Source organism: Rhinoderma darwinii, unplaced genomic scaffold (assembly GCF_050947455.1).
Source record: "Rhinoderma darwinii isolate aRhiDar2 unplaced genomic scaffold, aRhiDar2.hap1 Scaffold_558, whole genome shotgun sequence".
In the NCBI taxonomy this organism is placed as follows: domain Eukaryota; kingdom Metazoa; phylum Chordata; class Amphibia; order Anura; family Rhinodermatidae; genus Rhinoderma; species Rhinoderma darwinii.
Window position 1 is genome coordinate 83,724 of NW_027464109.1, and position 25,511 is coordinate 109,234.

The following is a 25,511-nucleotide window of genomic DNA, read 5'->3' on the forward strand; positions in this document are numbered from 1 at the left end:
ATTTGTCCCCTATTTTATGGTAAAAGTACATTAGGGAAGTAAAAAGGGAGTAAGAAGGCAGGATCAGACTACACAGGGTTTGTTTGTAGTCTGTTACTATGGAGACGCATAGTCAGCCCTTGTTTGTAGAAATGAAACCGTAGGACATTTTTAATTAAGACTATTTGCAAAGTTGCCTAATTTCTCATTTTTAATCAATTGGGACCATTTGGGTTCCAAGGTGGACACCGCCTTTAACAGAGGGGGAGGATTCATGTAAAAGCTGCGCCAGTCTGGAGGCCTTTATACCTAATAATCAATGTATGGTGAGTGGAAACCATAAAGTCAACCCAAAGCTCTGTGTCGATTTTAAATTTTTTAATACACGCCTTTAATATTAAACTTTCCAGCGGCTGGCTTGACCTTTGTGTTATATTTTTGTGCAAATTGTGCTACGTGAACTGTCGAAAGGATCTATTCATAATTAAAAACGGAGTCCACAAAATAAGGAGCGTCCAAGGAGTTCACTGATAAAAAATAGTCCTTAGTCTAAGGCCCGGGGCTCATCGTATGTGACCTGACAGCATTAAAAAGTTGGGGCTTGGTGGCCCCCGTTCCTTAAATCTTCGGCCTCCAACCTTTTATGAATTGCATAATCTTTTTCACTTGTAGCTTCGTCAGCTTGAAATCATCCGAAAGGATCTCCTCCGTCAACTGCACAAAGATGCTGCCGTCTATACGTTCCCTTACGAAGAAGCTCACAACGTCTTCGGAAAGGCCGATGAACCTGAGACACCTTGACACCTCCTCTACAGACAGAGCTGATAGATCGGGAGGTGGGTGCCATGTAACAGGGTCTCCCGCAAGCCCTCTTGGCATCCCTGGTGTGTGAGGAGAAGATGCGTCCATTGTGCTTCTGGATGACATTGGTGGTACCTCGATGACTCCTTGGGTAAGGTACACTCTTGTGATGCCTCCTTCTGCCCCCCTTACAATGGTTGGCGATAATGGGGTTGTGCTCCTGATTACAATATTCTCCGCCTCAAACCCTTTGGCCGGCCTGGGCGGAGGGGCCGGACATGTTCCTGTCCCTCCACCGCTTTTGAATACGGACTCTGGCATGAAACGTAGCTCAGACCCAATGGAGGAGGAATCTGGAGAGGTGCTTTGACTATTACTTACATCAAAGGGGTCAAGGGCATCAGAGACGGAAGAACATGTTGATTTCGGATGCTCCACTGGGTCTAACCATTCCCCGGAAGATGAGGGAGTTGTAGCGAAGGCCGGGTTGGCAAATGGATTCAAGGCTCCAAATGGAGCAAATCGTTTTTGGACATGAGGAGGCTTCAACCTGGGACAACTGTAATAGGTCTTAATAGTGGTGTCTGTGCTGAGAAGAGGAGTAGAGCGACCGCTGGCCACACTTGGCCCGGTATCTGCATAGACCCAAGAATCTGACCAAGAGGTCTGGCTGGGCTGAGCCGTGGCGGCCATGCTGCTGGACATCTGGTGGTTCGATGCATCTCCGGACTTGCAGTCTCCCCATGTACAAGGATAGCAATATAACGAATAGGAGTCCGGGGATGGAGAGCAGCTCCCACTGCGGGTCCCTGATCTATAAGGAAGACAAAAAGAAGACGGAGAAGATTTCAGACTCATTGAAGACGATCGTACCTACGGCCATCTCATATGCTGCTACTACTGGGGTTGTAGTCCCTGTGCCTCCTGCCACCAGGGAGATTAACCGCATGGTCATTCTCATGATTACGATTCACCAGCTCGTCCAGTCTTCATCTCGGTGTTATAAAAAGTTCTGACACTTTCTAATAGACTTTTCCTCACTATTTTCAAAGACCGATGGCCGGGCCGTTACTTACATGTTATGGAGCCCCGATGAGTAGTAGGACAGGCCTGGACTTGGGGAGTGGGTCTGCGGGAGCTGGGATTTCGGGAGGCGAGGTGGGACCGGTGGGCTGGAGGATGAAGAAAAGAATCTGCCACCACGGGGGGGAACAGGAGGGGCATTGAGATGACGACATTCTTCCCTCACCTGTAAAACATAAGAGAAGATCTTACCAACCACCATCATCCGGAGTCGGGCAGTCGTCAATCATCGAGTCACCGGGCTATTTGTATAGATACCTCGTAGTCCATGTGTCCAGAACTCACCGGTCCCATACATCTTGCTCTGTACCACTGCTGGAAGGGACAGGGGGTTCATTACTTACTGCTCCACTGACATCTTACATAGATCTCCCTCATCCTCCATCCCGGGTCGGACTGGGGTACCCGGGCCCACAAGAGGTATCATGGGCCCTGGTGTGTTTGGACTCACAGATGGTTTTGCTGGTGATGGGCGAGGGCAACTTTCCAAATCAATCTCCTCAGAACTCATTTCTTCCCACCAATCCCTAATCTGAATCACAAGTCGTGAGACCTTAAGAACTCCACCCCCACTCTACGAAAGAAACAGCTCCCTTGGAGGTGCCAGGTCTGGGGCCCAACCCAATACCTGCTTAATCTCATTATTTTAGCTCCGACCTGGGTACCCTTAGAAAATGTTCTTACTTACTGCGTCTGATTTGGGCGGTACCGGTGGCGGTGTGTCCGTCTTTGCTTCTTCAACATTTAAGGCTGGAGGAGGTGAACATGACTTCCCCTCCAAGAGAGCCGGAGAAGTGGCAAAGCAGATAAGGTCTTGTTGAGTCTTGTTGCCACTTTCTAAGCCGACAGGCTTGCTGCTGGGCTCCGAATAATTCTCAATATTCTGGTTTGTCCAAAGTTCTTCGTACGGTATCTCTAGTTGTTCCTGAGTCCTAAAATCATGTTCTACCCAATCTGGGGTCATGTACTCTCTGTCTAAGTCCGAGTTGTCAGAAGAAGACCCCAAGACTTGGTTTGGAACCTCCCGGCAATCTTGGGGGCTCGTGTCCCCCGGGATCGTCCCACTGTAAACACATAAGGAAAGGCGCTGTAGACCTTGACTGAGCTCTTCTCGGGTGTAGTTGATGGATCCAGCGGAGAAGCCTTGCAGGCAGACACGGATTTTCCGTGGACTGGCGCACTCCTCCGCAAAGTCTGTCTTGGTCTCCCGGACGGCCTTGGAATACTCATCCGGGTTAAACCTTTGCTCTTGGCAGGAATGAGCACAGTCTCTCACCAACTTGTCAAAATGAGGGTCTCCACAGAGAAGACCCTCGGGAAGAGAAAATCGAGGCATGTCCGTCAACAGCAGGAAGTGGAAGGGGTTCACCTCCTGTTTACGCAGTAGACAACACAGAACCACAGTCTTCGAAATTATACTGACCAACTTGTACCGATGACCTTCGCGGATAATGTGGAGGTCGCACGGGTTACGAGGAGGACGAGTGGGGACCACGACATTGACGGGTAGCCGCACCTTCTCGATGATGCTTCGGATGGTATGTTCTCCCTCCTGCATCTGTAGCTCCAGGGGGCTGCGGGTACTGAAGCTGCCCTTGCACTGGAACGGGAGGCTTAAACTCTCGTTGGTGCGGTGGTTCATGCAGATGAGACAGGGCATTTTACCCTTCACCTGTTTGCCCATGGTGCCGGTTTTGCCCAGTTTTCTCAAGATGGTGTTAAAACGAGACTTCTCCTTTACCGTCTTGGCGCAGAGGATCTCTGCCTGACCCATAAGGGTTAATTCGTCCCCTGTATGAAGGGTAAAGTTGTAAACCTCGCTGTCCTCACTGAACTCCCCCGAGACCACCTAGAATAAAGAAGAGCGTTACTAAAATATCACATCCCACTTTCCTCACCATTACGTATCGGTGCCATTAGCAGCGCCAAATTATATCGCCAGGTTGAAGATTCGCATTTGATAAATGAGATTTATGAATAATAAGCGAATCGAGTCTCTCGTTGTGTTCTATGATTTGGAACGTAAAACTGGCCGTAGATCAATGTAACCGCGTATGACAAGAGCTGGTGGACTAGACCTTGACAGCCAAGTAGATCAATGAGCGTGTGATGATAAAAGCTGTGATCTGATTGGTTTTTAAAGGCCACACCTCCAGTTGTCTGATCTGGTTTTCATACTTTTGAGCCCGCGGTCGCTGATCGCCGGCACTTTATACTCACCGGCAGCCCGCAATCGCAGGACACTTGGAGTTTGTCAGCGTCTCCCTCCCCGGAGACGCCAGCACACGCGGTTGCAATGCTCCACTGCTTCCCCTAGCGTGCGCGCGCCCATTCCAGGTCTTAAAGGGCCAGCGTGCACACCTGTAATACAGTCCCTACCCCATTCCTACGCACCCTGCTCTATAAAAAGGACTCTGCCCTCTTCCTCCTTGCCTGAGCGGTGTTGTGTCTTCCCATGTTCATTTGCAAATGGTCCCTTAGCTGTGTCCTGTGTTCCCGTGTCCTGTAATTGTGTTTGTTCCAGTGTCGGAGTCGAGTTCACCATCTGTGCCAAGTGTCATCTGTGCCAACCGTCTGCCAAATCTCCTATACAGGTACTCTTGTTCTAAAGACTATCATTGACTATTGTTTGGCCAGCTGCTACTCCGCTACGGCGGACCGGCCTAGTGGGTCCACATACCACATTTTTCTGATACAAAGCTCCAAATCACCTGCATAGATGGGTTACATGATATTTGTCTGCTGCCTGCAGCCACCACTAGGGGGAGCTCACTACGTACAGATATATAAACTTCACATAGAGTTACATGATAACATTCTGCTGCCTGCAGTCACCACTAGAGGGAGCTCACTACATACAGATATATACAGCTCCCATAGAGTTACATGATAAGATTCTGCTGCCTGCAGTCACCACTAGGGGGAGCTAAGTACATACAGATATATACAGCTCCCAAAGAGTTACATGATAACGTTCTGTCTCCCTGTAGCCACCACTAGGGGAGCTCACTACATACATATATATATATATATATACAGTGAAGTAAATAAATATTTGATCCCTTGCTGATTTTGTAAGTTTGCCCACTGTCAAAGTCATGAACAGTCTAGAATTTTTAGGCTAGGTTAATTTTACCAGTGAGAGATAGATTATATAAAAAGAAAAACAGAAAATCACATTGTCAAAATTATATATATTTATTTGCATTGTGCACAGAGAAATAAGTATTTGATCCCTTTGGCAAACAAGACTTAATACTTGGTGGCAAAACCCTTGTTGGCAAGCACAGCAGTCAGACGTTTTTTGTAGTTGATGATGAGGTTTGCACACATGTTAGAGGAATTTTGGCCCACTCCTCTTTGCAGATCATCTGTAAATCATTAAGATTTCGAGGCTGTCGCTTGGCAACTCGGATCTTCAGCTCCCTCCATAAGTTTTCGATGGGATTAAGGTCTGGAGACTGGCTAGGCCACTCCATGACCTTAATGTGCTTCTTTTTGAGCCACTCCTTTGTTGCCTTGGCTGTATGTTTCGGGTCATTGTCGTGCTGGAAGACCCAGCCACGGGCCATTTTTAATGTCCTGGTGGAGGGAAGGAGGTTGTCACTCAGGATTTGACGGTACATGGCTCCATCCATTCTCCCATTGATGCGGTGAAGTAGTCCTGTGCCCTTAGCAGAGAAACACCCCCAAAACATAATGTTTCCACCTCCATGCTTGACAGTGGGGACGGTGTTCTTTGGGTCATAGGCAGCATTTCTCTTCCTCCAAAAACGGCGAGTTGAGTTAATGCCAAAGAGCTCAATTTTAGTCTCATCTGACCACAGCACCTTCTCCAATCACTCTCAGAATCATCCAGATGTTTATTTGCAAACTTCAGACAGGCCTGTACATGTGCCTTCTTGAGCAGGGGGACCTTGCGGGCACTGCAAGATTTTAATACATTACGGCGTAATGTGTTACCAATGGTTTTCTTGGTGACTGTGGTCCCAGCTGCCTTGAGATCATTAACAAGTTCCCCCCGTGTAGTTTTCGGCTGAGCTCTCACCTTCCTCAGGATCAAGGATACCCCACGAGGTGAGATTTTGCATGGAGCCCCAGATCGATGTCGACTGACAGTCATTTTGTATGTCTTCCATTTTCTTACTATTGCACCAACAGTTGTCTCCTTCTCACCCAGCGTCTTACTTATGGTTTTGTAGCCCATTCCAGCCTTGTGCAGGTCTATGATCTGGTCCCTGACATCCTTAGAAAGCTCTTTGGTCTTGCCCATGTTGTAGAGGTTAGAGTCAGACTGATCATTGAGTCTGTGGACAGGAATCTTTTATACAGGTGACCATGTAAGAGCTGTCTATAATGCAGGCACCAAGGTGATTTGGAGCGTGTAACTGGTCTGGAGGAGGCTGAACTCTTAATGGTTGGTCGGGGGTCACATACTTATTTCTCTGCGCACAATGCAAATAAATATATATAATTTTGACAATGTGATTTTCTGTTTTTTTTTATAGAATCTATCTCTCACTGGTAAAATTAACCTAGCCTAGAAATTCTAGACTGTTCATGTCTTTGACAGCGGGCAAACTTACAAAATCAGCAAGGGATCAAATACTTATTTCCTTCACTGTGTGTGTATATATATATATATATATATATATATATATATATATATATATATATATATATATATAGCTCCCATAGCGTTACATGATAAGATTCTACTGTCTGCAGTCACCACTAGGGGGAGCGGATGAGCTTATTGCATTCTGTTTGTACATTGAACTCAATAATAACACAGTATGCAGAGAGCTCTCCCTAGTGGTGACTGCAGGCAGCAGATTTTCATGTAATTCTATATCTATGTAGGGGATTGGGAGCTCTGTATAAGAATAATGGAACTCCGAACGCTATAAACATATTTTGTGAAATTATTCAGAACAGAATTTTAGAACTATTTAGAAAAAAAAACAAATGGGTGTTAAGGCTGGACATTGAGGAGTCACAATCCCAAAATATCAGATGGGATTTTCTGAGCTCTATGAAGACAGTCATTTTCCCATAGTACTGCGTGTTCCCCCCTCTGTTAGGGAAAGCTGAGGGCAGGAGTGCACATTGGCCGAGCATAAACATTGCTTCATCAGCTCATTGGGGGTTGGGGTTCCCAGTTGGAGACCCCCTCCCTCATGATGAAACTATAAAAGAGAGGAGCCCTTTCCAGATGCGGGTTCATACTACCACTGCCCCATCTTAGGCCTGGGACCCCCTTTTATACCTTGTAGGAGAGAACAGCAACGTTCCCCCAGATCTTGTTTGCTAACCTTACTGATCCCTGCAGGTTCATACCCAGGGCTGACGTCAGCGCCCAGCGAACCCGGGCAATAGATTCCTCTCACTACACTTCGGGGGGGCCCACTCGGCCGCCGGGTGCTAACGCTGCCGTCATGGCTCTACAGGAGTGGAATCTCCGGCCAATGTGTTGCCGATGGGATTCCGCTTCTAGAGGGAGTGCCTGTCCGGGAGGTGGCATAGCTACCGCTGTAGCAGCCATAGCGGCTGCTACGTGGCCTGCGGCATGAGAGGACCCATGCTGCCCCCCGTCACGAGCCCCCCCATGCCCAGTAGTGTTGAGAGCAGCTGCGATGGCTGCTACAGAGGTAGCGATGTCACATTCAACAGTATCTGTGTCCTTAGGATGCAGATACTATTGAACTCTACAGCAGAGCAGGGAGGTTTCTCCCTGCTCTGCCATTTACTATGCTACAGACTCCCAGGCAGAGTGCTAATAGCGCTCTGCCCGGGACTATGGCTCTGGGGTTGCCCCTGACATCACTGTCCATATATGGACAGTGACATCACGGGCTCCTCCTGAAGTGGAATCCCCGGCCAGAGCATTGCCAATGCTCTGGATGGGGATTCCACTCTTAGAGGGAGCCCCAAAGGCGCTACCTAGAGGGAGAGGGCTGCGTGGCACCACCATGGAGGGGGGGGGGCTGCGTGGCACCACCAGGGAGGGGGCTGTGTGGCACTACGTGAAGGGGGGGCTGTGTGGCACTACCAGGAAGGGTGGCTGTGCGGCACTATCTACAGTGGGCACTAAATTTATGGGGGTACAAACTGGGGGCCTAACTTCTTTATGGAGGCATAAACAGGGCCTAACTACTATATGGGGGCACAAAGTGGCATTTTACTGCTGCCGTGAGTTCCCCCGCAAAGGGGCCCACTAAGTCTGTGTCGCCCAAGAGCCCAAATAAACCTGGAGCCGGCCCTCTTCATATCACCAGTGGTCCTTTATATATCCTAGTCCCCCTCCCCATGACAGACCCCAGAAGCGCTGACCTTGACGCTGAATGTGATTGCTTCCATGACGAAGACCCGGTCAGGAAAGACGCTCGCCACCTCCTCTACGCTGCTGAAATACTGCACCGGCTCCCGCACGTCCCGGTCCTGATCCAGAAGCTTAAACTTTCCTGGGGAATAAAAGAAGAGACGATATAGTAACGGATGACTAGTAACGTGGCTGCGGTCATCGGGTCACACAGGAGGCGGCATTATTTATCTACTGACCAACCACACCAAACTACGAGACTTAAAGGGCCCGTCCAGTCTTCTGTAAAGTTCTGCAATTTTCAAATAGACTGTGTTTCAATTCCTCATCATTTTCCAGTCTTCTGCTTGTTGTCAGTGAACAGAAACATTCATCATTTACATTCAGAGAAAGAAAATCCATCCCGACCTATTCCTGCTCTCACATGGGAGGGTTTGTTACAATATATCAGTGCAGGTAAGAGCGACCAGCCTAGAGTCAGATCAGGAGAGAGATGATTGGTGCTGACGCTGCGTTTACTTCACTGTCCAGACTGATACATTGTAACCATCTCTAATCTGATGGCTACAATGCTATGAAGGTTCCAATTCACTGCCAGCAAGCAGGGGTCTTGAAAATGATTAGGAATTGAAACACAAACTATGTTAGAAAATTGCAGAACTTTTCATGATATAATGATTATTTTTATTTACATAAAACTGGATAAGCCCTTTAAGTGCATTTCCCCTTGGTGACCACTTGAGGGCGCACCGGTCATTTGTAACTGTGCTCAGGTTGTCGCTGTCCTTCAGCACCAGTCACTCCAGTAAAGTCTGACCATAAAGGGCTGAATATTGGGGTGTAAGATGTTTGTGTCTGAGGTCGGGGTGGATGTGACATGAGGAGCAGCGCTCATCCATCTTCTGGAAGCCACGGCTGCAAATCACTGGCCGTCTCCGGTATTCAGCCGCCGGACAAGGGGCCTCATTGTCATTATTATTCCTCCTACTTCCTCACCATTCACACTTGGAGCTGGGAAGGTTCCTCCGCACTTGGAGCAGGTATTGAGCAAACCCCTCATTATACAACGACATACAAGTCACTCCACAAAGCCACAATTCATTCCACGCACTGCTCATCCTGCACCTCCTGGTTCATGAATAAAATTCAAGAGAATCAGTGAAGACTGACACCAAGGACCAAACTGTCCCTCCCCTGCACAGTGTAAAGGTTTTGTGCTCCCTGTATTCCCTGTTACAGTATGGTTTCTACATTGTAGCAATACTTGGCTATTATCTACGTGAAAACTATTTTCCCACGCCAGCAAATAGGTGTCTATCTGCACGCCCTGATGTTATTTCCCTTTTGTATGTTGTATAGTCTCGGTTAGTGGTGATGGATGATCGCACCCATCAGCTGTAGAACTACAAGTCTCAACAACGCCGTTTGTGATGTTCTGCAGCAGCTCCGCAGTTCCTGTTCTGCTGCCCCTCAGGCCTTGCTGTAGCCCGGGCCGCACGGTCGGGTTTAGGACTGGATTCACTGCGGCCTGAATGGGACATTGTTTGAGGCCTACCCTCAGATGCCGCAGCAGACAATGGCCGAGTCCTGGGATCGTCCTGAGAACAATGGCGCTGAGCCGGGAAAGTTATTACAAGCTGGAGAGGCGTCTGGGAACTTGTCTGAGTGACAAGGACGGTGATCTTCAGGTCACCATAGCTCCAAGTCCCAGCGCCCTCCAACCATTGCCCAGCCAAGTGCCCCTCCCCCGATCAATCCATATAATACACTGCGGGCAGGACAGTATACAGTTTTACCCAGAACCCACAGGATCCACAATGCTTTGTTATATACAGCTCTATGCCCCCTGCATCCTTTTTCCTATTGTTCTACTTATGTGTCAGTCTTCACTGCAGTTCTTGCATTCTATTCAGGGTGAATAGATTCCTCTCAGACATTGAGACATGATATAATTTGCAGTTCTCATCAGTAACATTGTATTTATGGGTCTGATCTACGGGGAATGGACCTTTCATCCGTCAGTTGCCCCTTTGGGGTTAATAACTAAGACATCGGCTCGGTCATCCGGATTAAATTCCAGTTTATGGAAGTTCCCACTGTCATTACCACCTTGAACCCGTATAACTATTATATACCAGCCAGCTCTGTATATCAGCGGGCACGGCAGCGGGCACAATGCCACTCCTGTCACCCCTAGGGAAGATAATTCTTCAAGGCGAGACGTTTACAGCCCCAGGCGTCTCGGTGTGAGGGGCGACGGCAGAGTCACCTCATTTATTGGGATAATTAGTCTCCGCTGACTCCTTCCTGAACTCAGAAATTTGGATGGACCCTGTAAAATCACCACAAGGGAGCGGGAGGGGGGGGGGGGTACAAACTGAATCTCTGTTAAAAACTTTCAGGTTTATATGGGCAGGGCAATCCCTTCAGTGCCATGCCCCCTCGCACCTTATAGCAGTCATGTGCCCCCCTCTAAGATAAGTACACCATTAGTTAATAAAAATTTTCTCCTTGACAACTATTTTCCCGTGGCAAAAAAAACCCATGTAATTCTCTATATTTAGGAGTAAATTGGTCAGATGACACAACTACCAAGCTCCGCCTACAATGGGAAATATTTTTAAATGGCAGTAGGAAATGAAGCATGATGGGAGATAACAAAAAAGACTTCTACATTTTATTCTTCAGTCTCCGGGGGTTACAATACGCAATGTATAGACGGTTCCTTTAAGATCCAGATCAAGTTGGACCAATCCAGTAATACCTGTCACATATATAAGACCCTGCACGGGCAGCGCACAGCAGCTACAGGTATATAATTCACTAACAGGATCCCTTCAGGTCCTACTGACAAAAATCTTTCCCATCCTGCTGGGTGGAGCTTGGTTGTCACATGACTGTATGCACCTGCCAAATAATGCAGAAAAAAGGGAGATTACACCTACTGGTTTCTAATTACTGGTGTGGGAAAATAGTTGTCATGGAAAGAAAGAACCACAAATTGCTACAATGTAGTAACCGGACTGTCACAACCAACGCAAAGCGTTCACCCTGCGCTATTTTTTTTATTATTTTTCCTTAAATACGACGGATCCTTCAGCCGTGGACCTGAGAGCCGTGGGGTCCTGACAATGTGCTCTCGCCATGTTCTGTCCGCCGGCACTCATCACTCCGCAGATCAGCAGATATGGGGGGGGGGGCAGCTCTCAATAACACTAAGTGGTCACTTCCTTGTCCCCCGAGGACGATTACAACCATAAAACCGATGAGAAGATTTCCAGGAATAATGCCCCCCCCCCCCCCTGCGGCGAATGAACGTAACGTTGTGGATCCACCACCTGGAGAGGAGACGCCGCTCCATCAATCTGTTTCCGATCAGTCGCGGGGCAGGTCCCAGGGAGACCCTCGAGGCCGACGTTAATGGAGTCCCGGATCAGGAAGGCAAATTATCAGACACATTATCCCCCCCCCCCCTGCTGTATAAATACATATTATTAACCCCATATATACTGCTGCTGGGGGTGACCCCGGGGCGGGGCAGGGCCGGCTATCATTATTAGGGTCACTCTACAATTATTTGCTGGAGAACCGGATTACATGGTGTCTAAATAAATCCATGGAGTCCAATGGAGGTCGCAGGTCCAAATACCACTCACGAGGCTCAGTCTTCTGCCGTGTATATCCACATGCTTTACACTGAAGCTTTGCTCCATTAGGGCACGGCTAGGTGACTCCAGCTTAGCTGCTTTGTCTATCGGAGTATGAAATAGTCTGAAATCCACCTCCTGACTCATGACAGGCTTAGACAGCTGCTCGGTCACTCTCCCATGCTTTACACTGCAGCTCTGCTTGTTTCCTTTGGCTACTGTTTTCTCATGGAGAGATCATTTCCGTTACAGGAAGAAAAGAACAATTATAAATTGCCAGCAACTAAACCAATAGTAATATTTATCAGGAAACGGCCGCACATAGATCGAGTAGGAGGAGCCTAAAAAGGGGGAGGAGCACAGGGAGCGGCTTATGTATAACAATTCTTATTTCTTTCCCCCCGCTGCCTGTATCGGTTCTTAAAGGATATGTCCATATTTGCAACCATTCATTATTGCTGTAAGGCATCTAAAATAAAAATATAACGCAGTTCTGCAAAGAGGCTTAGAAATAAATCTGCCGTTTGGTGTATACAGGTCCTGTGCAGACCACAGTGTCTCCATGGTTACAGACTAGAAACAACCCAAGGTGTCATACTGCAGTCCCCTACTTCTTACATGTTTCTGCCAGCAGGACTAAGTTAGTACCGGATCCTAAACCGTATAAGGTAAACAGGTGTCCAATCACTGACAGCATGCAGAGATTTTGAAAAAGAAAGAAAATATCTAAAAAAAAGGTGTGATGCAAAGAAAATGACCAACAAAAAGACGCTGCTCCCCTCCGGCAGTAACTGATCAAAGAAATGAAAAGAACAAAAAAATCAGCAGTCCTTCCCCATCCCCCGCAGAGATCTACAAGGGTTAACCCCCCGAAATCCTACAAAATAGCAGCCGTCCCCTCCCCCACTAGTAATAATATGTTCTCAAAATCAGCAGCGCAATATTTATATCCCCAGCTGAGAAAACGCGGCAACCACAAAAATAGATAACACACAGTGACAACTCTCTAACACTCTGAGTACAGATAATGTAGATGTTACCTGCAGTCCTATGTAACACCACAGATAACACAGTGACAACTCTAACACTCTGAGTACAGATAATGTAGATGTTACCTGCAGTCCTATGTAACACCACAGATAACACAGTGACAACTCTAACACTCTGAGTACAGATAATGTAGATGTTACCTGCAGTCCTATGTAACACCACAGATAACACAGTGATAACTCTCTGAGTACAGATAATGTAGATGTTACCTGCAGTCCTATGTAACACCACAGATAACACAGTGACAACTCTCTGAGTACAGATAATGTAGATGTTACCTGCAGTCCTATGTAACACCACAGATAACACAGTGACAACTCTCTAACACTCTGAGTACAGATAATGTAGTAGATGTTACCTGCAGTCCTATGTAACACCACAGATAACACAGTGACAACTCTCTAACACTCTGAGTACAGATAATGTAGATGTTACCTGCAGTCCTATGTAACACCACAGATAACAGTGATAACTGTCTGAGAACAGATAATGTAGTAGATGTTACCTGCAGTCCTATGTAACACCACAGATAACACAGTGATAACTCTCTGAGTACAGATAATGTAGTAGATGTTACCTGCAGTCCTATGTAACACCACAGATAACACAGTGATAACCCTCTGAGTACAGATAATGTAGTAGATGTTAACTGCAGTCCTATGTAACACCACAGATAACACACAGTGATAACTCTCTAACACTCTGAGTACAGATAATGTAGATGTTACCTGCAGTCCTATGTAACACCACAGATAACAGTGATAACTGTCTGAGAACAGATAATGTAGTAGATGTTACCTGCAGTCCTATGTAACACCACAGATAACAGTGATAACTGTCTGAGAACAGATAATGTAGTAGATGTTACCTGCAGTCCTATGTAACACCACAGATAACACAGTGATAACTCTCTGAGTACAGATAATGTAGTAGATGTTAGCTGCAGTCCTATGTAACACCACAGATAACACAGTGATAACTCTCTGAGTACAGATAATGTAGTAGATGTTACCTGCAGTCCTATGTAACACCACAGATAACACAGTGATAACTCTCTGAGTACAGATAATGTAGTAGATGTTAGCTGCAGTCCTATGTAACACCACAGATAACACAGTGATAACTCTCTGAGTACAGATAATGTCTGAGATGTTACCTGCAGTCCTATGTAACACCACAGATAACACACAGTGATAACTCTCTGAGTACAGATAATGTAGTAGATGTTATTTGCAGTCCTATGTAACACCACAGATAACACAGTGATACGTCTCTGAGTACAGATAATGTAGTAGATGTTACCTGCAGTCCTATGTAACACCACAGATAACACAGTGATAACTGTCTGAGTACAGATAATGTAGTAGATGTTACCTGCAGTCCTATGTAACACCACAGATAACACAGTGATAACTCTCTGAGTACAGATAATGTCTGAGATGTTACCTGCAGTCCTATGTAACACCACAGATAACACACAGTGATAACTCTCTGAGTACAGATAATGTAGTAGATGTTATTTGCAGTCCTATGTAACACCACAGATAACACAGTGATAACTCTCTGAGTACAGATAATGTAGTAGATGTTACCTGCAGTCCTATGTAACACCACAGATAACACAGTGATAACTCTCTGAGTACAGATAATGTAGTAGATGTTACCTGCAGTCCTATGTAACACCACAGATAACACAGTGATAACTCTCTGAGTACAGATAATGTAGTAGATGTTACCTGCAGTCCTATGTAACACCACAGATAACACAGTGATAACTCTCTGATTACAGATAATGTAGTAGATGTTACCTGCAGTCCTATGTAACACCACAGATAACACAGTGATAGCTCTCTGAGTACAGATAATGTAGTAGATGTTAGCTGCAGTCCTATGTAACACCACAGATAACACAGAGATAACTGTCTGAGCACAGATAATGTAGTAGTGTTACCTGCAGTCCTATGTAACACCACAGATAACACAGTGATAACTCTCTGAGTACAGATAATGTAGTAGTGTTACCTGCAGTCCTATGTAACACCACAGATAACACAGTGATAACTCTCTGAGTACAGATAATGTAGTAGTGTTACCTGCAGTCCTATGTAACACCACAGATAACACAGTGATAACTCTCTGAGTACAGATAATGTAGTAGATGTTACCTGCAGTCCTATGTAACACCACAGATAACACAGTGATAACTCTGAGTACAGATAATGTAGTAGTGTCACCTGCAGTCCTATGTAACACCACAGATAACATAGTAATAACTCTCTAACACTCTGAGTACAGATAATGTAGTAGCGTTACCTGCAGTCCTATGTAACACCACAGATAACACAGTGACAACTCTCTGAGTACAGATAATGTAGATGTTACCTGCAGTCCTATGTAACACCACAGATAACACAGTGATAACTCTCTGAGTACAGATAATGTAGATGTTACCTGCAGTCCTATGTAACACCACAGATAACACAGTGATAACTCTCTAACACTCTGAGTAAAGATAATGTAGTAGCGTTACCTGCAGTCCTATGTAACACCACAGATAACACAGTGACAACTCTCTGAGTACAGATAATGTAGATGTTACCTGCAGTCCTATGTAACACCACAGATAACACAGTGATAACTCTCTGAGTACAGATAATGTAGATGTTACCTGCAGTCCTATGTAACACCACAGATAACACAGTGATAACTCTGAGTACAGATAATGTAGTAGATGTTACCTGCAGTCCTATGTAACACCACAGATAACACAGTGATAACTCTGAGTACAGATAATGTAGTAGATGTTACCTGCAGTCCTATGTAACACCACAGATAACACAGTGATAACTCTCTGAGTACAGATAATGTAGTAGATGTTACCTGCAGTCCTATGTAACACCACAGATAACACAGTGATAACTCTCTGAGTACAGATAATGTAGTAGATGTTACCTGCAGTCCTATGTAACACCACAGATAACACAGTGATAACTCTGAGTACAGATAATGTAGTAGATGTTACCTGCAGTCCTATGTAACACCACAGATAACACAGTGATAACTCTGAGTACAGATAATGTAGTAGATGTTACCTGCAGTCCTATGTAACACCACAGATAACACAGTGATAACTCTCTGAGTACAGATAATGTAGTAGATGTTACCTGCAGTCCTATGTAACACCACAGATAACACAGTGATAACTCTGAGTACAGATAATGTAGTAGATGTTACCTGCAGTCCTATGTAACACCACAGATAACACAGTGATAACTCTCTGAGTACAGATAATGTAGTAGATGTTACCTGCAGTCCTATGTAACACCACAGATAACACACAGTGATAGCTCTCTGATTACAGATAATGTAGTAGTGTTACCTGCAGTCCTATGTAACACCACAGATAACACAGTGATAACACTGAGTACAGATAATGTAGTAGTGTTACCTGCAGTCCTATGTAACACCACAGATAACACAGTGATAACTCTCTGAGTACAGATAATGTAGTAGTGTTACCTGCAGTCCTATGTAACACCACAGATAACACAGTGATAACTCTCTGAGTACAGATAATGTAGATGTTACCTGCAGTCCTATGTAACACCACAGATAACACAGTGACAACTCTCTAACACTCTGAGTACAGATAATGTAGATGTTACCTGCAGTCCTATGTAACACCACAGATAACAGTGATAACTGTCTGAGAACAGATAATGTAGTAGATGTTACCTGCAGTCCTATGTAACACCACAGATAACACAGTGATAACTCTCTGAGTACAGATAATGTAGTAGATGTTACCTGCAGTCCTATGTAACACCACAGATAACACAGTGATAACCCTCTGAGTACAGATAATGTAGTAGATGTTAACTGCAGTCCTATGTAACACCACAGATAACACACAGTGATAACTCTCTAACACTCTGAGTACAGATAATGTAGATGTTACCTGCAGTCCTATGTAACACCACAGATAACAGTGATAACTGTCTGAGAACAGATAATGTAGTAGATGTTACCTGCAGTCCTATGTAACACCACAGATAACACAGTGATAACTCTCTGAGTACAGATAATGTAGTAGATGTTAGCTGCAGTCCTATGTAACACCACAGATAACACAGTGATACGTCTCTGAGTACAGATAATGTAGTAGATGTTACCTGCAGTCCTATGTAACACCACAGATAACACAGTGATAACTCTCTGAGTACAGATAATGTAGTAGATGTTACCTGCAATCCTATGTAACACCACAGATAACACAGTGATAACTCTCTGAGTACAGATAATGTCTGAGATGTTACCTGCAGTCCTATGTAACACCACAGATAACACAGTGATAACTCTCTGAGTACAGATAATGTAGTAGTGTTACCTGCAGTCCTATGTAACACCACAGATAACACAGTGATAACTCTCTGAGTACAGATAATGTAGTAGTGTTACCTGCAGTCCTATGTAACACCACAGATAACACAGTGATAACTCTCTGAGTACAGATAATGTAGTAGATGTTACCTGCAGTTCTATGTAACACCACAGATAACACAGTGATAACTCTGAGTACAGATAATGTAGTAGTGTCACCTGCAGTCCTATGTAACACCACAGATAACATAGTAATAACTCTCTAACACTCTGAGTACAGATAATGTAGTAGCGTTACCTGCAGTCCTATGTAACACCACAGATAACACAGTGACAACTCTCTGAGTACAGATAATGTAGATGTTACCTGCAGTCCTATGTAACACCACAGATAACACAGTGATAACTCTCTGAGTACAGATAATGTAGATGTTACCTGCAGTCCTATGTAACACCACAGATAACACAGTGATAACTCTCTAACACTCTGAGTAAAGATAATGTAGTAGCGTTACCTGCAGTCCTATGTAACACCACAGATAACACAGTGACAACTCTCTGAGTACAGATAATGTAGATGTTACCTGCAGTCCTATGTAACACCACAGATAACACAGTGATAACTCTCTGAGTACAGATAATGTAGATGTTACCTGCAGTCCTATGTAACACCACAGATAACACAGTGATAACTCTGAGTACAGATAATGTAGTAGATGTTACCTGCAGTCCTATGTAACACCACAGATAACACAGTGATAACTCTGAGTACAGATAATGTAGTAGATGTTACCTGCAGTCCTATGTAACACCACAGATAACACAGTGATAACTCTCTGAGTACAGATAATGTAGTAGATGTTACCTGCAGTCCTATGTAACACCACAGATAACACAGTGATAACTCTCTGAGTACAGATAATGTAGTAGATGTTACCTGCAGTCCTATGTAACACCACAGATAACACAGTGATAACTCTGAGTACAGATAATGTAGTAGATGTTACCTGCAGTCCTATGTAACACCACAGATAACACAGTGATAACTCTGAGTACAGATAATGTAGTAGATGTTACCTGCAGTCCTATGTAACACCACAGATAACACAGTGATAACTCTCTGAGTACAGATAATGTAGTAGATGTTACCTGCAGTCCTATGTAACACCACAGATAACACAGTGATAACTCTGAGTACAGATAATGTAGTAGATGTTACCTGCAGTCCTATGTAACACCACAGATAACACAGTGATAACTCTCTGAGTACAGATAATGTAGTAGATGTTACCTGCAGTCCTATGTAACACCACAGATAACACACAGTGATAGCTCTCTGATTACAGATAATGTAGTAGTGTTACCTGCAGTCCTATGTAACACCACAGATAACACAGTGATAACACTGAGTACAGATAATGTAGTAGTGTTACCTGCAGTCCTATGTAACACCACAGATAACACAGTGATAACTCTCTGAGTACAGATAATGTAGTAGTGTTACCTGCAGTCCTATGTAACACCACAGATAACACAGTGATAACTCTCTGAGTACAGATAATGTAGATGTTACCTGCAGTCCTATGTAACACCACAGATAACACAGTGACAACTCTCTAACACTCTGAGTACAGATAATGTAGATGTTACCTGCAGTCCTATGTAACACCACAGATAACAGTGATAACTGTCTGAGAACAGATAATGTAGTAGATGTTACCTGCAGTCCTATGTAACACCACAGATAACACAGTGATAACTCTCTGAGTACAGATAATGTAGTAGATGTTACCTGCAGTCCTATGTAACACCACAGATAACACAGTGATAACCCTCTGAGTACAGATAATGTAGTAGATGTTAACTGCAGTCCTATGTAACACCACAGATAACACACAGTGATAACTCTCTAACACTCTGAGTACAGATAATGTAGATGTTACCTGCAGTCCTATGTAACACCACAGATAACAGTGATAACTGTCTGAGAACAGATAATGTAGTAGATGTTACCTGCAGTCCTATGTAACACCACAGATAACACAGTGATAACTCTCTGAGTACAGATAATGTAGTAGATGTTAGCTGCAGTCCTATGTAACACCACAGATAACACAGTGATACGTCTCTGAGTACAGATAATGTAGTAGATGTTACCTGCAGTCCTATGTAACACCACAGATAACACAGTGATAACTCTCTGAGTACAGATAATGTAGTAGATGTTACCTGCAGTCCTATGTAACACCACAGATAACACAGTGATAACTCTCTGAGTACAGATAATGTCTGAGATGTTACCTGCAGTCCTATGTAACACCACAGATAACACACAGTGATAACTCTCTGAGTACAGATAATGTAGTAGATGTTATTTGCAGTCCTATGTAACACCACAGATAACACAGTGATACGTCTCTGAGTACAGATAATGTAGTAGATGTTACCTGCAGTCCTATGTAACACCACAGATAACACAGTGATAACTCTCTGAGTACAGATAATGTAGTAGATGTTACCTGCAGTCCTATGTAACACCACAGATAACACAGTGATAACTCTCTGAGTACAGATAATGTAGTAGATGTTACCTGCAGTCCTATGTAACACCACAGATAACACAGTGATAACTCTCTGAGTACAGATAATGTAGTAGATGTTACCTGCAGTCCTATGTAACACCACAGATAACACAGTGATAACTCTCTGATTACAGATAATGTAGTAGATGTTACCTGCAGTCCTATGTAACACCACAGATAACACAGTGATAGCTCTCTGAGTACAGATAATGTAGTAGATGTTAGCTGCAGTCCTATGTAACACCACAGATAACACAGAGATAACTGTCTGAGCACAGATAATGTAGTAGTGTTACCTGCAGTCCTATGTAACACCACAGATAACACAGTGATAACTCTCTGAGTACAGATAATGTAGTAGTGTTACCTGCAGTCCTATGTAACACCACAGATAACACAGTGATAACTCTCTGAGTACAGATAATGTAGTAGTGTTACCTGCAGTCCTATGTAACACCACAGATAACACAGTGATAACTCTCTGAGTACAGATAATGTAGTAGATGTTACCTGCAGTTCTATGTAACACCACAGATAACACAGTGATAACTCTGAGTACAGATAATGTAGTAGTGTCACCTGCAGTCCTATGTAACACCACAGATAACATAGTAATAACTCTCTAACACTCTGAGTACAGATAATGTAGTAGCGTTACCTGCAGTCCTATGTAACACCACAGATAACACAGTGACAACTCTCTGAGTACAGATAATGTAGATGTTACCTGCAGTCCTATGTAACACCACAGATAACACAGTGATAACTCTCTGAGTACAGATAATGTAGATGTTACCTGCAGTCCTATGTAACACCACAGATAACACAGTGATAACTCTCTAACACTCTGAGTACAGATAATGTAGTAGCGTTACCTGCAGTCCTATGTAACACCACAGATAACACAGTGACAACTCTCTGAGTACAGATAATGTAGATGTTACCTGCAGTCCTATGTAACACCACAGATAACACAGTGATAACTCTCTGAGTACAGATAATGTAGATGTTACCTGCAGTCCTATGTAACACCACAGATAACACAGTGATAACTCTGAGTACAGATAATGTAGTAGATGTTAACTGCAGTCCTATGTAACACCACAGATAACACACAGTGATAACTCTCTAACACTCTGAGTACAGATAATGTAGATGTTACCTGCAGTCCTATGTAACACCACAGATAACAGTGATAACTGTCTGAGAACAGATAATGTAGTAGATGTTACCTGCAGTCCTATGTAACACCACAGATAACACAGTGATAACTCTCTGAGTACAGATAATGTAGTAGATGTTAGCTGCAGTCCTATGTAACACCACAGATAACACAGTGATACGTCTCTGAGTACAGATAATGTAGTAGATGTTACCTGCAGTCCTATGTAACACCACAGATAACACAGTGATAACTCTCTGAGTACAGATAATGTAGTAGATGTTACCTGCAGTCCTATGTAACACCACAGATAACACAGTGATAACTCTCTGAGTACAGATAATGTCTGAGATGTTACCTGCAGTCCTATGTAACACCACAGATAACACACAGTGATAACTCTCTGAGTACAGATAATGTAGTAGATGTTATTTGCAGTCCTATGTAACACCACAGATAACACAGTGATACGTCTCTGAGTACAGATAATGTAGTAGATGTTACCTGCAGTCCTATGTAACACCACAGATAACACAGTGATAACTCTCTGAGTACAGATAATGTAGTAGATGTTACCTGCAGTCCTATGTAACACCACAGATAACACAGTGATAACTCTCTGAGTACAGATAATGTAGTAGATGTTACCTGCAGTCCTATGTAACACCACAGATAACACAGTGATAACTCTCTGAGTACAGATAATGTAGTAGATGTTACCTGCAGTCCTATGTAACACCACAGATAACACAGTGATAACTCTCTGATTACAGATAATGTAGTAGATGTTACCTGCAGTCCTATGTAACACCACAGATAACACAGTGATAGCTCTCTGAGTACAGATAATGTAGTAGATGTTAGCTGCAGTCCTATGTAACACCACAGATAACACAGAGATAACTGTCTGAGCACAGATAATGTAGTAGTGTTACCTGCAGTCCTATGTAACACCACAGATAACACAGTGATAACTCTCTGAGTACAGATAATGTAGTAGTGTTACCTGCAGTCCTATGTAACACCACAGATAACACAGTGATAACTCTCTGAGTACAGATAATGTAGTAGTGTTACCTGCAGTCCTATGTAACACCACAGATAACACAGTGATAACTCTCTGAGTACAGATAATGTAGTAGATGTTACCTGCAGTTCTATGTAACACCACAGATAACACAGTGATAACTCTGAGTACAGATAATGTAGTAGTGTCACCTGCAGTCCTATGTAACACCACAGATAACATAGTAATAACTCTCTAACACTCTGAGTACAGATAATGTAGTAGCGTTACCTGCAGTCCTATGTAACACCACAGATAACACAGTGACAACTCTCTGAGTACAGATAATGTAGATGTTACCTGCAGTCCTATGTAACACCACAGATAACACAGTGATAACTCTCTGAGTACAGATAATGTAGATGTTACCTGCAGTCCTATGTAACACCACAGATAACACAGTGATAACTCTCTAACACTCTGAGTACAGATAATGTAGTAGCGTTACCTGCAGTCCTATGTAACACCACAGATAACACAGTGACAACTCTCTGAGTACAGATAATGTAGATGTTACCTGCAGTCCTATGTAACACCACAGATAACACAGTGATAACTCTCTGAGTACAGATAATGTAGATGTTACCTGCAGTCCTATGTAACACCACAGATAACACAGTGATAACTCTGAGTACAGATAATGTAGTAGATGTTACCTGCAGTCCTATGTAACACCACAGATAACACAGTGATAACTCTGAGTACAGATAATGTAGTAGATGTTACCTGCAGTCCTATGTAACACCACAGATAACACAGTGATAACTCTCTGAGTACAGATAATGTAGTAGATGTTACCTGCAGTCCTATGTAACACCACAGATAACACAGTGATAACTCTGAGTACAGATAATGTAGTAGATGTTACCTGCAGTCCTATGTAACACCACAGATAACACAGTGATAACTCTGAGTACAGATAATGTAGTAGATGTTACCTGCAGTCCTATGTAACACCACAGATAACACAGTGATAACTCTCTGAGTACAGATAATGTAGTAGATGTTACCTGCAGTCCTATGTAACACCACAGATAACACAGTGATAACTCTGAGTACAGATAATGTAGTAGATGTTACCTGCAGTCCTATGTAACACCACAGATAACACAGTGATAACTCTCTGAGTACAGATAATGTAGTAGATGTTACCTGCAGTCCTATGTAACACCACAGATAACACACAGTGATAGCTCTCTGATTACAGATAATGTAGTAGTGTTACCTGCAGTCCTATGTAACACCACAGATAACACAGTGATAACACTGAGTACAGATAATGTAGTAGTGTTACCTGCAGTCCTATGTAACACCACAGATAACACAGTGATAACTCTCTGAGTACAGATAATGTAGTAGTGTTACCTGCAGTCCTATGTAACACCACAGATAACACAGTGATAACTCTCTGAGTACAGATAATGTAGTAAATTCTACCTGCAGTCCTATGTAACACCACAGATAACATAGTAATAACTCTCTAACACTCTGAGTACAGATAATGTAGATGTTACCTGCAGTCCTATGTAACACCACAGATAACACAGTGATAACTCTCTAACACTCTGAGTACAGATAATGTAGTAGCGTTACCTGCAGTCCTATGTAACACCACAGATAACACAGTGACAACTCTCTGAGTACAGATAATGTAGATGTTACCTGCAGTCCTATGTAACACCACAGATAACACAGTGATAACTCTCTGAGTACAGATAATGTAGATGTTACCTGCAGTCCTATGTAACACCACAGATAACACAGTGATAACTCTGAGTACAGATAATGTAGTAGATGTTACCTGCAGTCCTATGTAACACCACAGATAACACAGTGATAACTCTGAGTACAGATAATGTAGTAGATGTTACCTGCAGTCCTATGTAACACCACAGATAACACAGTGATAACTCTCTGAGTACAGATAATGTAGTAGATGTTACCTGCAGTCCTATGTAACACCACAGATAACACAGTGATAACTCTGAGTACAGATAATGTAGTAGATGTTACCTGCAGTCCTATGTAACACCACAGATAACACAGTGATAACTCTGAGTACAGATAATGTAGTAGATGTTACCTGCAGTCCTATGTAACACCACAGATAACACAGTGATAACTCTCTGAGTACAGATAATGTAGTAGATGTTACCTGCAGTCCTATGTAACATCACAGATAACACAGTGATAACTCTCTGAGTACAGATAATGTAGTAGATGTTACCTGCAGTCCTATGTAACACCACAGATAACACAGTGACAACTCTCTGAGTACAGATAATGTAGTAGTGTTACCTGCAGTCCTATGTAACACCACAGATAACACAGTGATACGTCTCTGAGTACAGATAATGTAGTAGATGTTACCTGCAGTCCTATGTAACACCACAGATAACACAGTGATAACTCTCTGAGTACAGATAATGTAGTAGATGTTACCTGCAGTCCTATGTAACACCACAGATAACACACAGTGATAGCTCTCTGATTACAGATAATGTAGTAGTGTTACCTGCAGTCCTATGTAACACCACAGATAACACAGTGATAACACTGAGTACAGATAATGTAGTAGTGTTACCTGCAGTCCTATGTAACACCACAGATAACACAGTGATAACTCTCTGAGTACAGATAATGTAGTAGTGTTACCTGCAGTCCTATGTAACACCACAGATAACACAGTGATAACTCTCTGAGTACAGATAATGTAGTAAATTCTACCTGCAGTCCTATGTAACACCACAGATAACATAGTAATAACTCTCTAACACTCTGAGTACAGATAATGTAGATGTTACCTGCAGTCCTATGTAACACCACAGATAACACAGTGATAACTCTCTAACTCTCTGAGTACAGATAATGTGGTAGATATTACCTGCAGTCCTATGTAACACCACAGATAACACAGTGATAACTCTCTGAGTACAGATAATGTAGTAGATGTTACCTGCAGTCCTATGTAACACCACAGATAACACAGTGACAACTCTCTGAGTACAGATAATGTAGATGTTACCTACAGTCCTATGTAACACCACAGATAACACAGTGACAACTCTCTGAGTACAGATAATGTAGATGTTACCTGCAGTCCTATGTAACACCACAGATAACACAGTGATAACTCTGAGTACAGATAATGTAGTAGATGTTACCTGCAGTCCTATGTAACACCACAGATAACACAGTGATAACTCTGAGTACAGATAATGTAGTAGATGTTACCTGCAGTCCCATGTAACACCACAGATAACACAGTGATAACTCTCTGAGTACAGATAATGTAGTAGATGTTACCTGCAGTCCTATGTAACACCACAGATAACACAGTGATAACTCTCTGAGTACAGATAATGTAGTAGATGTTACCTGCAGTCCTATGTAACACCACAGATAACACAGAGATAACTCTCTGATTACAGATAATGTA

At 43.5% G+C, this 25,511-nt stretch overlaps 1 protein-coding gene across 3 annotated transcripts in view; it reads right to left on the reverse strand.

The window, feature by feature from the left end:
- Positions 1-353: 353 nt before the first annotated feature.
- GAREM2 (GRB2 associated regulator of MAPK1 subtype 2) overlaps positions 354-25,511 on the reverse strand; it is an 81,292-nt gene continuing 56,134 nt past the window's right edge. Inside the window, exons 3-7 of one of the 3 annotated variants that reach the window (XM_075848940.1) lie at positions 8,197-8,327; positions 2,552-3,712; positions 2,122-2,175; positions 1,857-2,029; positions 354-1,594 (exon numbers count right to left, since the gene is read on the reverse strand). In XM_075848940.1, the coding sequence (XP_075705055.1) occupies positions 598-1,594; positions 1,857-2,029; positions 2,122-2,175; positions 2,552-3,712; positions 8,197-8,327 (2,516 nt within the window). In that variant the 3' untranslated portion in view covers positions 354-597. Of the gene's footprint in view, positions 1,595-1,856; positions 2,030-2,121; positions 2,179-2,551; positions 3,713-8,196; positions 8,328-25,511 lie in introns of all 3 variants that reach the window. The other 2 variants (XM_075848939.1, XM_075848941.1) reach the window with 2 other exon arrangements.